Source organism: Fundulus heteroclitus, chromosome 18, assembly GCF_011125445.2.
Source record: "Fundulus heteroclitus isolate FHET01 chromosome 18, MU-UCD_Fhet_4.1, whole genome shotgun sequence".
NCBI lineage: Eukaryota > Metazoa > Chordata > Actinopteri > Cyprinodontiformes > Fundulidae > Fundulus > Fundulus heteroclitus.
In genome coordinates, this window is record NC_046378.1 from 38,450,954 (window position 1) to 38,464,104 (window position 13,151).

The 13,151-nt window shown below is 44.5% G+C and overlaps 1 protein-coding gene, 6 non-coding genes and 2 pseudogenes across 7 annotated transcripts; all 9 read left to right on the forward strand.

The window, feature by feature from the left end:
* The first annotated feature begins 130 nt into the window (after nucleotides 1-130).
* LOC118566791 lies at nucleotides 131-6,344 on the forward strand. The gene is made up of 2 exons (XM_036150181.1): nucleotides 131-264; nucleotides 5,319-6,344. The coding sequence occupies exons 1-2, from the start codon at nucleotides 142-144 to the stop codon at nucleotides 6,342-6,344; spliced, it is 1,149 nt and encodes a 382-aa protein (XP_036006074.1). The 5' UTR covers nucleotides 131-141.
* Nucleotides 1,480-1,675, forward strand: LOC118566868. Its single transcript, XR_004933349.1, has one exon. It is a non-coding gene; the product is annotated as a U2 spliceosomal RNA (small nuclear RNA).
* Nucleotides 2,700-2,803, forward strand: LOC118566876 (annotated as a pseudogene).
* Nucleotides 6,345-6,558: 214 nt separating the features above from the next.
* On the forward strand, nucleotides 6,559-6,735 carry LOC118566862 (annotated as a pseudogene).
* Nucleotides 6,736-7,758: 1,023 nt separating this feature from the next.
* LOC118566848 lies at nucleotides 7,759-7,949 on the forward strand. The gene has a single exon (XR_004933335.1). It is a non-coding gene; the product is annotated as a U2 spliceosomal RNA (small nuclear RNA).
* Nucleotides 7,950-8,980: 1,031 nt separating this feature from the next.
* Nucleotides 8,981-9,171, forward strand: LOC118566855. The gene has a single exon (XR_004933342.1). It is a non-coding gene; the product is annotated as a U2 spliceosomal RNA (small nuclear RNA).
* Nucleotides 9,172-10,204: 1,033 nt separating this feature from the next.
* Nucleotides 10,205-10,395, forward strand: LOC118566840. Its single transcript, XR_004933326.1, has one exon. It is a non-coding gene; the product is annotated as a U2 spliceosomal RNA (small nuclear RNA).
* Nucleotides 10,396-11,425: 1,030 nt separating this feature from the next.
* On the forward strand, nucleotides 11,426-11,616 carry LOC118566860. Its single transcript, XR_004933347.1, has one exon. It is a non-coding gene; the product is annotated as a U2 spliceosomal RNA (small nuclear RNA).
* A 1,027-nt stretch (nucleotides 11,617-12,643) lies between these two features.
* On the forward strand, nucleotides 12,644-12,834 carry LOC118566841. Its single transcript, XR_004933327.1, has one exon. It is a non-coding gene; the product is annotated as a U2 spliceosomal RNA (small nuclear RNA).
* Nucleotides 12,835-13,151: the final 317 nt, after the last annotated feature.

The following is a 13,151-nucleotide window of genomic DNA, read 5'->3' on the forward strand; positions in this document are numbered from 1 at the left end:
TGAAAAAATAGGACACCAGTTCCAGATAACTAAAGAGGAACAAAAAATATTGGGGGTGAAATTTGATAAAAATGGAGAGGGAGGAACAAACTGGCCAAAAAAATAATAAAGAGAGTAAAACAACGACTGGGATTTTGGGGGATGAGGAACCTAACACTTGAAGGAAAGATTCTTATAATCAAAGCAGTGATTTTACCAGTGCTTTTACTCACCAGTTCTGTTTTTATTCCTCCCAGGAGAGTGATTTTAGAGCTGCAACGAGACATTTTTTACTTCATCTGGGACTCCAAATGGGAGAGGATAAGAAGACAAATCATGACAAAACCAAAGGATAAAGGAGGAAAAGGAGTCCCAGATCTTTACTTGTTTTTAGGCAGCTACTACACAAGCATTCATTTTAAACTGGCACTGAACACATCCCCAGATATCAAAACAAGCAAGATGAGCAGATTTTGGATGGGGTCCTATCTGAGAAAATTAAAATTGATTCAAAGTGATCTAAAAACACCTGTTGCTTTTAACCTCCCACCGGCATATGCTTTTATACAGAAATTTTTAGAACATTTTAAATTGGAGGGAGAGGAGAGCAGGATTTTAACTAACCATCGTTTTATCATTTCTGTTGTGCAGGAGCGGGAACCAGTGACCCCAGTGCGAGGCCTCCTACGAGGAGATGCCTCCATGGTTTGGCGCAACGTGAGCCTTCCTGTCCTTCCAAACAGACTTCAGGACCTGTCATGGATGGTGGCTCATGGGATTCTCCCGGTCAGAGCCGTCATGCACTCCCGCGGCATGTCTGTATCGTCCATCTGCCCCCGACCCGGTTGTGGCGCGCCGGAGTCGGTGAGGCATCTGCTGTGGGAGTGCAGTGCTGCTAGGGACCTGTGGACGGAGGCCGGCTCCTCGCAGTTCCCACACTTGCCAGCAAGGGAGGTCCTCGACTTACAGCTAGTGCTGTATGGGGTGAGCCATCGGACCTTTACGAAAAAGGACTTTGAGGAGATGTGGCTCACCCTCGCCACCATAAAAGACGCCATCTGGACCTCCAGAAACTTGCTGGTAAGCAGGCGCAGGCAGATTCCCCCCGAGGCTGTGATCCGAATGGCGGCAGCAAGAAGAATAACATCAAGAGCTGCAGGTGGCACGCCAAGGACACAGCCTCAAAGAAGCATCGTCTGCGCCTCCGTGAAGAGAGGAGTCGGCGTTTCACAGATGAGGGTCCCGGCAGCAGCGGCCTGGCTCTCCGGGAGAGGCAGGCGGGAAGGAGCAGTAGGGGGGGATCCCCTCTGAGCACCAGTACCGGAACCAGCACCGGTACCAACGCTGTTTGGAAGAACGGGATGGCTCAAAATTTAGGAGAGGGTCACCCCGGTCCTGCTCAATTTTAACATACAGATTTGCTGTTTACATCATGTTTCTTCTCTCCTTTTAATTTAATTTATTAAATGTAAAAAGAAAATTTCTGTATAATGGAGTGCCATGGTTTTAAATGTATTAAGTAACAATAAAATCTTGAAAAAGATCTGTTCTTATCAGTTTAATATCTGATACGTCCCCTACCCGGGGACCATATATTAAATTGATTTTTGGAACTAGGAGATGGAATAGGGGCTTGCTCCGTCCGCTCCATGCATCGGTCTGGTATTGCAGTACCTCCAGGAGCGGTGCACCTCCTCCATGCTTGTTCAGAGACAAATACTGTGTAGTTGCGGGCTCCTTCAGGCTTGTCGCAAGTATTAAGCTCAGCTGCTGTGCTCAGGCTGCACAGTCCAGCTAACCAGCCTGTGCCTCCCACTAAGCGCAGCTGCTCCATGCTAGGCGATGTTTGGAAACTGACGCTGGGTTAAAAATTATGCACAAACACGCGTAGTTACCACAAAAGCATTTACAAAGAAAAGCTGCTGCAGTTCCTTGACTTGATTCACAAACATACCTCATCATGCAAGATGTCCACCTCAGCGGACACATGGTCAAACTGAACGTGCTGTTTATTGGAAACATCTTTTGCTGAAATAAAACAAGGGCGTTATTGTCTCTACGTTAGCGTAGATAATTGTGCTTTTTCTACCTCCAAGGCTGGTCTTGAATAAGGATAAACGCGCAGAGAAAGCGTCACGTCAGAGAGTTGTTTGGAAAACCAATCATGCCTTTCAAAGTGTTTGTTGTGCTTGCGTGGGCGTATTCATTTCCAGTCTGTGCAGGTGCGGATGGAGTAAGAGCTGCAGTTGAGGCTACCGTCCACTAGAGGCCGCTGCAGCCCTTCTTTTCAACCTGCGCCGTCCGAGGCTTGTCTTAACCTTAGGACTTTCTTGACTTTTATGGGTTACGTAAAAAAGAAAAAAAAGAAAAAATCCATCGTATGCCTATATATAAATGCTGTGTTCACATTTAAAGGCAGATATCTAGAAAAATGGCAATTTCTTTACTTGTTATCGCTTCTGAGCTCCCTATTGGACCAGAGCAGGAACAAGCAAAAAAATGCTTTACTTTTGCTGTCCTTTTCACCTGCAAGTGGCGTATTTGTGTTGATTTACTGCTGCAGAACAGCATAAAATGTGGCCAATTGTCATTTCCCCTGGTTACCTTCTTTATTGTATGCTAAAAAAAAAAAAAAGTCAACGTTTCCGTGCTGGTTATCCTACCCTGAGTTAAAAGGAGGTGCTTCTGAATGACCCGGTCTCCTCCACCCTTTTTCTGGTATCGCTTCTCGGCCTTTTGGCTAACATCAAGTGTAGTATCTGTTCTTATAATGTTTTATAGGATCTTAATTGTCACACCTTTAAAATGTTTATCTTAATCCTTTAAAATGTCTTGCCTGTTCTTAACCACTATTTTTATGACTCTCACCTTCTCAACCATAAATGTTAGAAGTGTGAAGTCTTTAGTTAGAGCCCAGAGCGTTTTATCCTTTTTAAGCACCGTACAGTCAGACGTGTTTTTATTGCAAGAATGTGCACTTCCGTTTTTAAAGAATTACACCCTGTGGCAAGATTTATGGCCGCGACCGTCAATATGGAGCGGCTCAAACGAAAATAGAAACGACGGTGTGGCCATTTTAATAAATAATCCTCACATCTTGGTTAAGGGAAGCACCGTGGTGAAAGAGGGAAGAGCACTTTTAGCAAATCTGACTTTTAATGGGCAGGATTTTAACCTCTTAAATATTTATGGTTTTACTGATAAACACGACAGGTATGACTTTTTAAAGGAACTGCAGCCCCACATGTTAGGAAGAAAACCGTTAATAATTGGGGGGGATTTTAATTGTGTTTTAACCAGAAAAGACAGGAAAAGAATAGGACAAATATATAAGGTAGACAAGACATCACTTTTATTACAGAGGATAGTCAGGGATTTTAAACTAGTGGACTGTTTTAAAACCATGCATCCTAGAGAGGAGGGCTTCACCTGGGTCAGTGATGATAGCTCTAAAGCCTCTCGAATTGACTACTTTTTCATCAGAGATTGCACCCTAACTGATGCTAGATTGTCACCAGTTTTCTTTTCCGACCACCTCCTTCTGTCCTGCACTCTTTCACTTCCTTCAGGTGCGACGACCGGGAGAGGTCTGTGGAAACTCAACCGCTCCCTGCTGGAGGACCAGGCTTTGGTCAGCCAGTACCGGGAGCGGTACCAGGAGTGGCAGACCCTCCAAGACCTGTACGAAACACGAGCACAGTGGTGGGAGATGGTGAAGGGTAGGACCCAGACTTTCTTCAGACAAGCCGGGAAAAATAAGAAGAAAAAAGAACAGAGTCGCATGATGGGGCTGCAGAAAAGATTACAAAGATATTATTTTTTAAATCAACAAGGTATGGATTTTAACAAAGAAATAAGAGAAATTAAAAAAGAAATGAACATTTTAGCAGAAATAAAGAGCAAGGGAGTCATCTTAAGAAGCAGAGAAAGAGAAATAGAAGAAGGGGAAAAATGTAGTAGATACTTTTTAAAAAAAAATAATTGGTAATCCAAGTTCTATCCCTGAACTTAAATCAGTAAAAGGAGACATCGCTTCAACTATAGAAGAAAAGACAAAAGTGATTGAACAGTTTTACAGTGATTTATATGAGGAGAAAATGGTAAACGAAGGAAATATTAAAGAAACTTTGGATTTTTTAGAAAAAAGTATAAAGGAAGGTAGTTTTTTAGAGGAGGATTTTACCCTTTTAGAACTTTTAAACTCTTTGAAGAGTTTTAAAAGAGGAAAATCTCCAGGCTCAGATGGACTCCCTGTAGAATTTTATCTAACTTTTTGGGACATTTTAACACCTGATTTAATCGTTGTTTTTACTGATTTTAGCAAACTAGATAAACTACCCGATAGTTTTAGAACAGGTATAGTGACGCTTTTACATAAAGATAACGATAAAACAGATCTCAAAAATTGGAGACCCATCACCCTTTTAAATTTAGATTGTAAACTTTTTAGTAAACTTTTAGCAGCCAGGATGCGCCGAGTGTTGGGGGATTTAATCCACCCGGATCAAGCCTGCGCCGTGCCAGGAAGGAAGATCACGGACAGCCTCGTACTGATCCGAGACACCATCTGTTTTGCGAGAGACAGAAACATTCGGCTGATAGTGTTAAATCTAGATTTTGAGAAAGCTTTTGATCGGGTCTCGCACCAGTACCTCTTTCAGGTACTGCAAAAAATGGGTTTTCCAGGGAGGTTTGTAGCATGGGTGGGACTGTTGTACCGAGACATCTACAGCAGATTTCTAGTTAACGGGTTTCTGACAAAAGCAGTGAAAGTGAACTGCGGTGTTCGTCAGGGTTGTCCTTTATCTGCCCTTCTCTACGTGGCCTGTGTCGAGCCGCTGGCGCAGATCTTGAGAAGGGACCCACAGATATCAGGAGTCACAATACCAGGGAGTGGGGGGCAGGAGGCCAGATGTCTTTTATACATGGACGATTTTAATATTTTATGTACAGACCTTTTATCAGTAGACAGGGTATTTCAATTAACTGAATGGTTCGGGAGAGCGTCAGGCTCGAAACTAAATAAAGAGAAAACAAAAGCACTTTTTTATGGACCATGGAAAGAAAATGAAAAAATAGGACACCAGTTCCAGATAACTAAAGAAGAACAAAAAATATTGGGGGTGAAATTTGATAAAAATGGAGAGGGAGGAACAAACTGGACAAAAATAATAAAGAGAGTAAAACAACGACTGGGATTTTGGGGGATGAGGAACCTAACACTTGAAGGAAAGATTCTTATAATCAAAGCAGTGATTTTACCAGTGCTTTTACTCACCAGTTCTGTTTTTATTCCTCCCAGGAGAGTTTTATTCCTCCCAGGAGAGCTGCAACGAGACATTTTTTACTTCATCTGGGACTCCAAATGGGAGAGGATAAGAAGAGAAATCATGACAAAACCAAAGGATAAAGGAGGAAAAGGAGTCCCAGATCTTTACTTGTTTTTAGGCAGCTACTACACAAGCATTCATTTTAAACTGGCACTGAACACATCCCCAGATATCAAAACAAGCAAGATGAGCAGATTTTGGATGGGGTCCTATCTGAGAAAATTAAAATTGATTCAAAGTGATCTAAAAACACCTGTTGCTTTTAACCTCCCACCGGCATATGCTTTTATACAGAAATTTTTAGAACATTTTAAATTGGAGGGAGAGGAGAGCAGGATTTTAACCAACCATCGTTTTATCATTTCTGTTGTGCAGGAGCGGGAACCAGTGACCCCAGTGCGAGGCCTCCTACGAGGAGATGCCTCCACGGTTTGGCGCAACGTGAGCCTTCCTGTCCTTCCAAACAGACTTCAGGACCTGTCATGGATGGTGGCTCATGGGATTCTCCCGGTCAGAGCCGTCATGCACTCCCGCGGCATGTCTGTATCGTCCATCTGCCCCCGACCCGGTTGTGGCGCGCCGGAGTCGGTGAGGCATCTGCTGTGGGAGTGCAGTGCTGCTAGGGACCTGTGGACGGAGGCCGGCTCCTCGCAGTTCCCACACTTGCCAGCAAGGGAGGTCCTCGACTTACAGCTAGTGCTGTATGGGGTGAGCCATCGGACCTTTACGAAAAAGGACTTTGAGGAGATGTGGCTCACCCTCGCCACCATAAAAGACGCCATCTGGACCTCCAGAAACTTGCTGGTAAGCAGGCGCAGGCAGATTCCCCCCGAGGCTGTGATCCGAATGGCGGCAGCAAGAAGAACAACATCAAGAGCTGCAGGTGGCACGCCAAGGACACAGCCTCAAAGAAGCATCGTCTGCGCCTCCGTGAAGAGAGGAGTCGGCGTTTCACAGATGAGGGTCCCGGCAGCAGCGGCCTGGCTCTCCGGGAGAGGCAGGCGGGAAGGAGCAGTAGGGGGGGATCCCCTCTGAGCACCAGTACCATAACCAGCACCGGTACCAACGCTGTTTGGAAGAACGGGATGGCTCAAAATTTAGGAGAGGGTCACCCCGGTCCTGCTCAATTTTAACATACAGATTTGCTGTTTATAGCATGTTTCTTCTCTCCTTTTAATTGAATTTATTAAATGTAAAAAGAAAATTTCTGTATAATGGAGTGCCATGGTTTTAAATGTATTAAGTAACAATAAAATCTTGAAAAAGAAAAAAATCTGTTCTTATCAGTTTAATATCTGATACGTCCCCTACCCGGGGACCATATATTAAATTGATTTTTGGAACTGGGAGATGGAATAGGGGCTTGCTCCGTCCGCTCCATGCATCGGCCTGGTATTGCAGTACCTCCAGGAGCGGTGCACCTCCTCCATGCTTGTTCAGAGACAAATACTGTGTAGTTGTGGGCTCCTCCAGGCTTGTCGCAAGCGTTTAGCTCAGCTGCTGTGCTCAGGCTGCACAGTCCAGCTAACCAGCCTGTGCCTCCCGCTAAGCGCAGCTGCTCCATGCTAGGCGATGTTTGGAAACTGACGCTGGGTTAAAAATTATGCACAAACACGCGTAGTTACCACAAAAGCATTTACAAAGAAAAGCTGCTGCAGTTCCTTGACTTGATTCACAAACATACCTCATCATGCAAGATGTCCACCTCAGCGGACACATGGTCAAACTGAACGTGCTGTTTATTGGAAACATCTTTTGCTGAAATAAAACAAGGGCGTTATTGTCTCTACGTTAGCGTAGATAATTGTGCTTTTTCTACCTCCAAGGCTGGTCTTGAATAAGGATAAACGCGCAGAGAAAGCGTCACGTCAGAGAGTTGTTTGGAAAACCAATCATGCCTTTCAAAGTGTTTGTTGTGCTTGCGTGGGCGTATTCATTTCCAGTCTGTGCAGGTGCGGAAGGAGTAAGAGCTGCAGTTGAGGCTACCGTCCACTAGAGGCCGCTGCAGCCCTTCTTTTCAACCTGCGCCGTCCGAGGCTTGTCTTAACCTTAGGACTTTCTTGACTTTTATGGGTTACGTAAAAAATAAAAAAAATAAAAAATCCATCGTATGCCTATATATAAATGCTGTGTTCACATTTAAAGGCAGATATCTAGAAAAATGGCAATTTCTTTACTTGTTATCGCTTCTGAGCTCCCTATTGGACCAGAGCAGGAACAAGCAAAAAAATGCTTTACTTTTGCTGTCCTTTTCACCTGCAAGTGGCGTATTTGTGTTGATTTACTGCTGCAGAACAGCATAAAATGTGGCCAATTGTCATTTCCCCTGGTTACCTTCTTTATTGTATGCTAAAAAAAAAAAAAGTCAACGTTTCCGTGCTGGTTATCCTACCCTGAGTTAAAAGGAGGTGCCTCTGAATGACCCGGTCTCCTCCACCCTTTTTCTGGTATCGCTTCTCGGCCTTTTGGCTAAGATCAAGTGTAGTATCTGTTCTTATCAGTTTAATATCTGATACGTCCCCTACCTGGGGACCATAAATTAAATTGATTTTTGGAACTGGGAGATGGAATAGGGGCTTGCTCCGTCCGCTCCATGCATCGGCCTGGTATTGCAGTACCTCCAGGAGCGGTGCACCTCCTCCATGCTTGTCCAGAGACAAATGCTGTGTAGTTGTGGGCTCCTTCAGGCTTGTCGCAAGCGTTTAGCTCAGCTGCCGTGCTCAGGCTGCACAGTCCAGCCAACCAGCCAGTGCCTCCCGCTAAGCGCAGCTGCTCCATGCTAGGCGATCTTTGGAAACTGACGCTGGGTTAAAAATTATGCACAAACACGCGTAGTTACCACAAAAGCATTTACAAAGAAAAGCTGCTGCAGTTCCTTGACTTGATTCACAAACATACCTCATCATGCAAGATGTCCACCTCAGCGGACACATGGTCAAACTGAACGTGCTGTTTATTGGAAACATCTTTTGCTGAAATAAAACAAGGGCGTTATTGTCTCTACGTTAGCGTAGATAATTGTGCTTTTTCTACCTCCAAGGCTGGTCTTGAATAAGGATAAACGCGCAGAGAAAGCGTCACGTCAGAGAGTTGTTTGGAAAACCAATCATGCCTTTCAAAGTGTTTGTTGTGCTTGCGTGGGCGTATTCATTTCCAGTCTGTGCAGGTGCGGAAGGAGTAAGAGCTGCAGTTGAGGCTACCGTCCACTAGAGGCCGCTGCAGCCCTTCTTTTCAACCTGCGCCGTCCGAGGCTTGTCTTAACCTTAGGACTTTCTTGACTTTTATGGGTTACGTAAAAAATTAAAAAAATAAAAAATCCATCGTATGCCTATATATAAATGCTGTGTTCACATTTAAAGGCAGATATCTAGAAAATGGCAATTTCTTTACTTGTTATCGCTTCTGAGCTCCCTATTGGACCAGAGCAGGAACAAGCAAAAAAATGCTTTACTTTTGCTGTCCTTTTCACCTGCAAGTGGCGTATTTGTGTTGATTTACTGCTGCAGAACAGCATAAAATGTGGCCAATTGTCATTTCCCCTGGTTACCTTCTTTATTGTATGCTAAAAAATAAAATAAAATAAAAGTCAACGTTTCCGTGCTGGTTATCCTACCCTGAGTTAAAAGGAGGTGCCTCTGAATGACCCGGTCTCCTCCACCCTTTTTCTGGTATTCGCTTCTCGGCCTTTTGGCTAAGATCAAGTGTAGTATCTGTTCTTATCAGTTTAACATCTGATACGTCCCCTACCCGGGGACCATATATTAAATTGATTTTTGGAACTGAGAGATGGAATAGGGGCTTGCTCCGTCCGCTCCATGCATCGGCCTGGTATTGCAGTACCTCCAGGAGCGGTGCACCTCCTCCATGCTTGTTCAGAGACAAATACTGTGTAGCTGTGGGCTCCTTCAGGCTTGTCGCAAGCGTTTAGCTCAGCTGCTGTGCTCAGGCTGCACAGTCCAGCTAACCAGCCATGTGCCTCCCGCTTAAGCGCAGCTGCTCCATGCTAGGACGATGTTTGGAAACTGACGCTGGGTTAAAAATTATGCACAAACACGCGTAGTTACCACAAAAGCATTTACAAAGAAAAGCTGCTGCAGTTCCTTGACTTGATTCACAAACATACCTCATCATGCAAGATGTCCACCTCAGCGGACACATGGTCAAACTGAACGTGCTGTTTATTGGAAACATCTTTTGCTGAAATAAAACAAGGGCGTTATTGTCTCTACGTTAGCGTAGATAATTGTGCTTTTTCTACCTCCAAGGCTGGTCTTGAATAAGGATAAACGCGCAGAGAAAGCGTCACGTCAGAGAGTTGTTTGGAAAACCAATCATGCCTTTCAAAGTGTTTGTTGTGCTTGCGTGGGCGTATTCATTTCCAGTCTGTGCAGGTGCGGAAGGAGTAAGAGCTGCAGTTGAGGCTACGGTCCACTAGAGGCCGCTGCAGCCCTTCTTTTCAACCTGCGCCGTCCGAGGCTTGTCTTAACCTTAGGACTTTCTTGACTTTTATGGGTTACGTAAAAAATTTAAAAAATAAAAAATCCATCGTATGCCTATATATAAATGCTGTGTTCACATTTAAAGGCAGATATCTAGAAAAATGGCAATTTCTTTACTTGTTATCGCTTCTGAGCTCCCTATTGGACCAGAGCAGGAACAAGCAAAAAAATGCTTTACTTTTGCTGTCCTTTTCACCTGCAAGTGGCGTATTTGTGTTGATTTACTGCTGCAGAACAGCATAAAATGTGGCCAATTGTCATTTCCCCTGGTTACCTTCTTTATTGTATGCTAAAAATAAAATAAAAAAAAGTCAACGTTTCCGTGCTGGTTAGCCTACCCTGAGTTAAAAGGAGGTGCCTCTGAATGACCCGGGTCTCCTCCACCCTTTTTCTGGTATCGCTTCTCGGCCTTTTGGCTAAGATCAAGTGTAGTATCTGTTCTTATCAGTTTAATATCTGATACGTCCCCTACCCGGGGACCATATATTAAATTGATTTTTGGAACTGGGAGATGGAATAGGGGCTTGCTCCGTCCGCTCCATGCATCGGCCTGGTATTGCAGTACCTCCAGGAGCGGTGCACCTCCTCCATGCTTGTTCAGAGACAAATACTGTATAGTTGTGGGCTCCTTCAGGCTTGTCGCAAGCGTTTAGCTCAGCTGCTGTGCTCAGGCTGCACAGTCCAGCTAACCAGCCTGTGCCTCCCGTTAAGCGCAGCTGCTCCATGCTAGACGATGTTTGGAAACTGACGCTGGGTTAAAAATTATGCACAAACACGCGTAGTTACCACAAAAGCATTTACAAAGAAAAGCTGCTGCAGTTCCTTGACTTGATTCACAAACATACCTCATCATGCAAGATGTCCACCTCAGCGGACACATGGTCAAACTGAACGTGCTGTTTATTGGAAACATCTTTTGCTGAAATAAAACAAGGGCGTTATTGTCTCTACGTTAGCGTAGATAATTGTGCTTTTTCTACCTCCAAGGCTGGTCTTGAATAAGGATAAACGCGCAGAGAAAGCGTCACGTCAGAGAGTTGTTTGGAAAACCAATGATGCTTTTCAAAGTATTTGTTGTGCTTGCGTGGGCAGTATTCATTTCCAGTCTGTGCAGGTGCGGAAGGAGTAAGAGCTGCAGTTGAGGCTACCGTCCACTAGAGGCCGCTGCAGCCCTTCTTTTCAACCTGCGCCGTCCGAGGCTTGTCTTAACCTTAGGACTTTCTTGACTTTTATGGGTTACGTAAAAAATAAAAAAAATAAAAAATCCATCGTATGCCTATATATAAATGCTGTGTTCACATTTAAAGGCAGATATCTAGAAAATGGCAATTTCTTTACTTGTTATCGCTTCTGAGCTCCCTATTGGACCAGAGCAGGAACAAGCAAAAAAATGCTTTACTTTTGCTGTCCTTTTCACCTGCAAGTGGCTTATTTGTGTTGATTTACTGCTGCAGAACAGCATAAAATGTGGCCAATTGTCATTTCCCCTGGTTACCTTCTTTATTGTATGCTAAAAAAAAAAAAAAAAAAAAGTCAACGTTTCCGTGCTGGTTATCCTACCCTGAGTTAAAAGGAGGTGCCTCTGAATGACCGGGTCTCCTCCACCCTTTTTCTGGTATCGCTTCTCGGCCTTTTGGCTAAGATCAAGTGTAGTATCATTTCTTATCAGTTTAACATCTGATACGTCCCCTACCCGGGGACCATATATTAAATTGATTTTTGGAACTGAGAGATGGAATAGGGGCTTGCTCCGTCCGCTCCATGCATCGGCCTGGTATTGCAGTACCTCCAGGAGCGGCGCACCTCCTCCATGCTTGTTCAGAGACAAATACTGTATAGTTGTGGGCTCCTTCAGGCTTGTCGCAAGCGTTTAGCTCAGCTGCTGTGCTCAGGCTGCACAGTCCAGCTAACCAGCCTGTGCCTCCCGTTAAGCGCAGCTGCTCCATGCTAGACGATGTTTGGAAACTGACGCTGGGTTAAAAATTATGCACAAACACGCGTAGTTACCACAAAAGCATTTACAAAGAAAAGCTGCTGCAGTTCCTTGACTTGATTCACAAACATACCTCAGCATGCAAGATGTCCACCTCAGCGGACACATGGTCAAACTGAACGTGCTGTTTATTGGAAACATCTTTTGCTGAAATAAAACAAGGGCGTTATTGTCTCTACGTTAGCGTAGATAATTAAGCTTTTTCTACCTCCAAGGCTGGTCTTGAATAAGGATAAACGCGCAGAGAAAGCGTCACGTCAGAGAGTTGTTTGGAAAACCAATGATGCTTTTCAAAGTATTTGTTGTGCTTGCGTGGGCGTATTCATTTCCAGTCTGTGCAGGTGCGGAAGGAGTAAGAGCTGCAGTTGAGGCTACCGTCCACTAGAGGCCGCTGCAGCCCTTCTTTTCAACCTGCGCCGTCCGAGGCTTGTCTTAACCTTAGGACTTTCTTGACTTTTATGGGTTACGTAAAAAATAAAAAAAATAAAAAATCCATCGTATGCCTATATATAAATGCTGTGTTCACATTTAAAGGCAGATATCTAGAAAATGGCAATTTCTTTACTTGTTATCGCTTCTGAGCTCCCTATTGGACCAGAGCAGGAACAAGCAAAAAAATGCTTTACTTTTGCTGTCCTTTTCACCTGCAAGTGGCTTATTTGTGTTGATTTACTGCTGCAGAACAGCATAAAATGTGGCCAATTGTCATCTCCCCTGGTTACCTTCTTTATTGTATGCTAAAAAAAAAAAAAAAAAAGTCAACGTTTCCGTGCTGGTTATCCTACCCTGAGTTAAAAGGAGGTGCCTCTGAATGACCGGGTCTCCTCCACCCTTTTTCTGGTATCGCTTCTCGGCCTTTTGGCTAAGATCAAGTGTAGTATCTGTTCTTATCAGTTTAATATCTGATACGTCCCCTACCCGGGGACCATATATTAAATTGATTTTTGGAACTGGGAGATGGAATAGGGGCTTGCTCCGTCCGCTCCATGCATCGGCCTGGTATTGCAGTACCTCCAGGAGCGGTGCACCTCCTCCATGCTTGTTCAGAGACAAATACTGTGTAGTTGTGGGCTCCTTCAGGCTTGTCGCAAGCGTTTAGCTCAGCTGCTGTGCTCAGGCTGCACAGTCCAGCTAACCAGCCTGTGCCTCCCGTTAAGCGCACCTGCTCCATGCTAGACGATGTTTGGAAACTGACGCTGGGTTAAAAATTATGCACAAACACGCGTAGTTACCACAAAAGCATTTACAAAGAAAAGCTGCTGCAGTTCCTTGACTTGATTCACAAACATACCTCATCATGCAAGATGTCCACCTCAGCGGACACATGGTCAAACTGAACGTGCTGTTTAT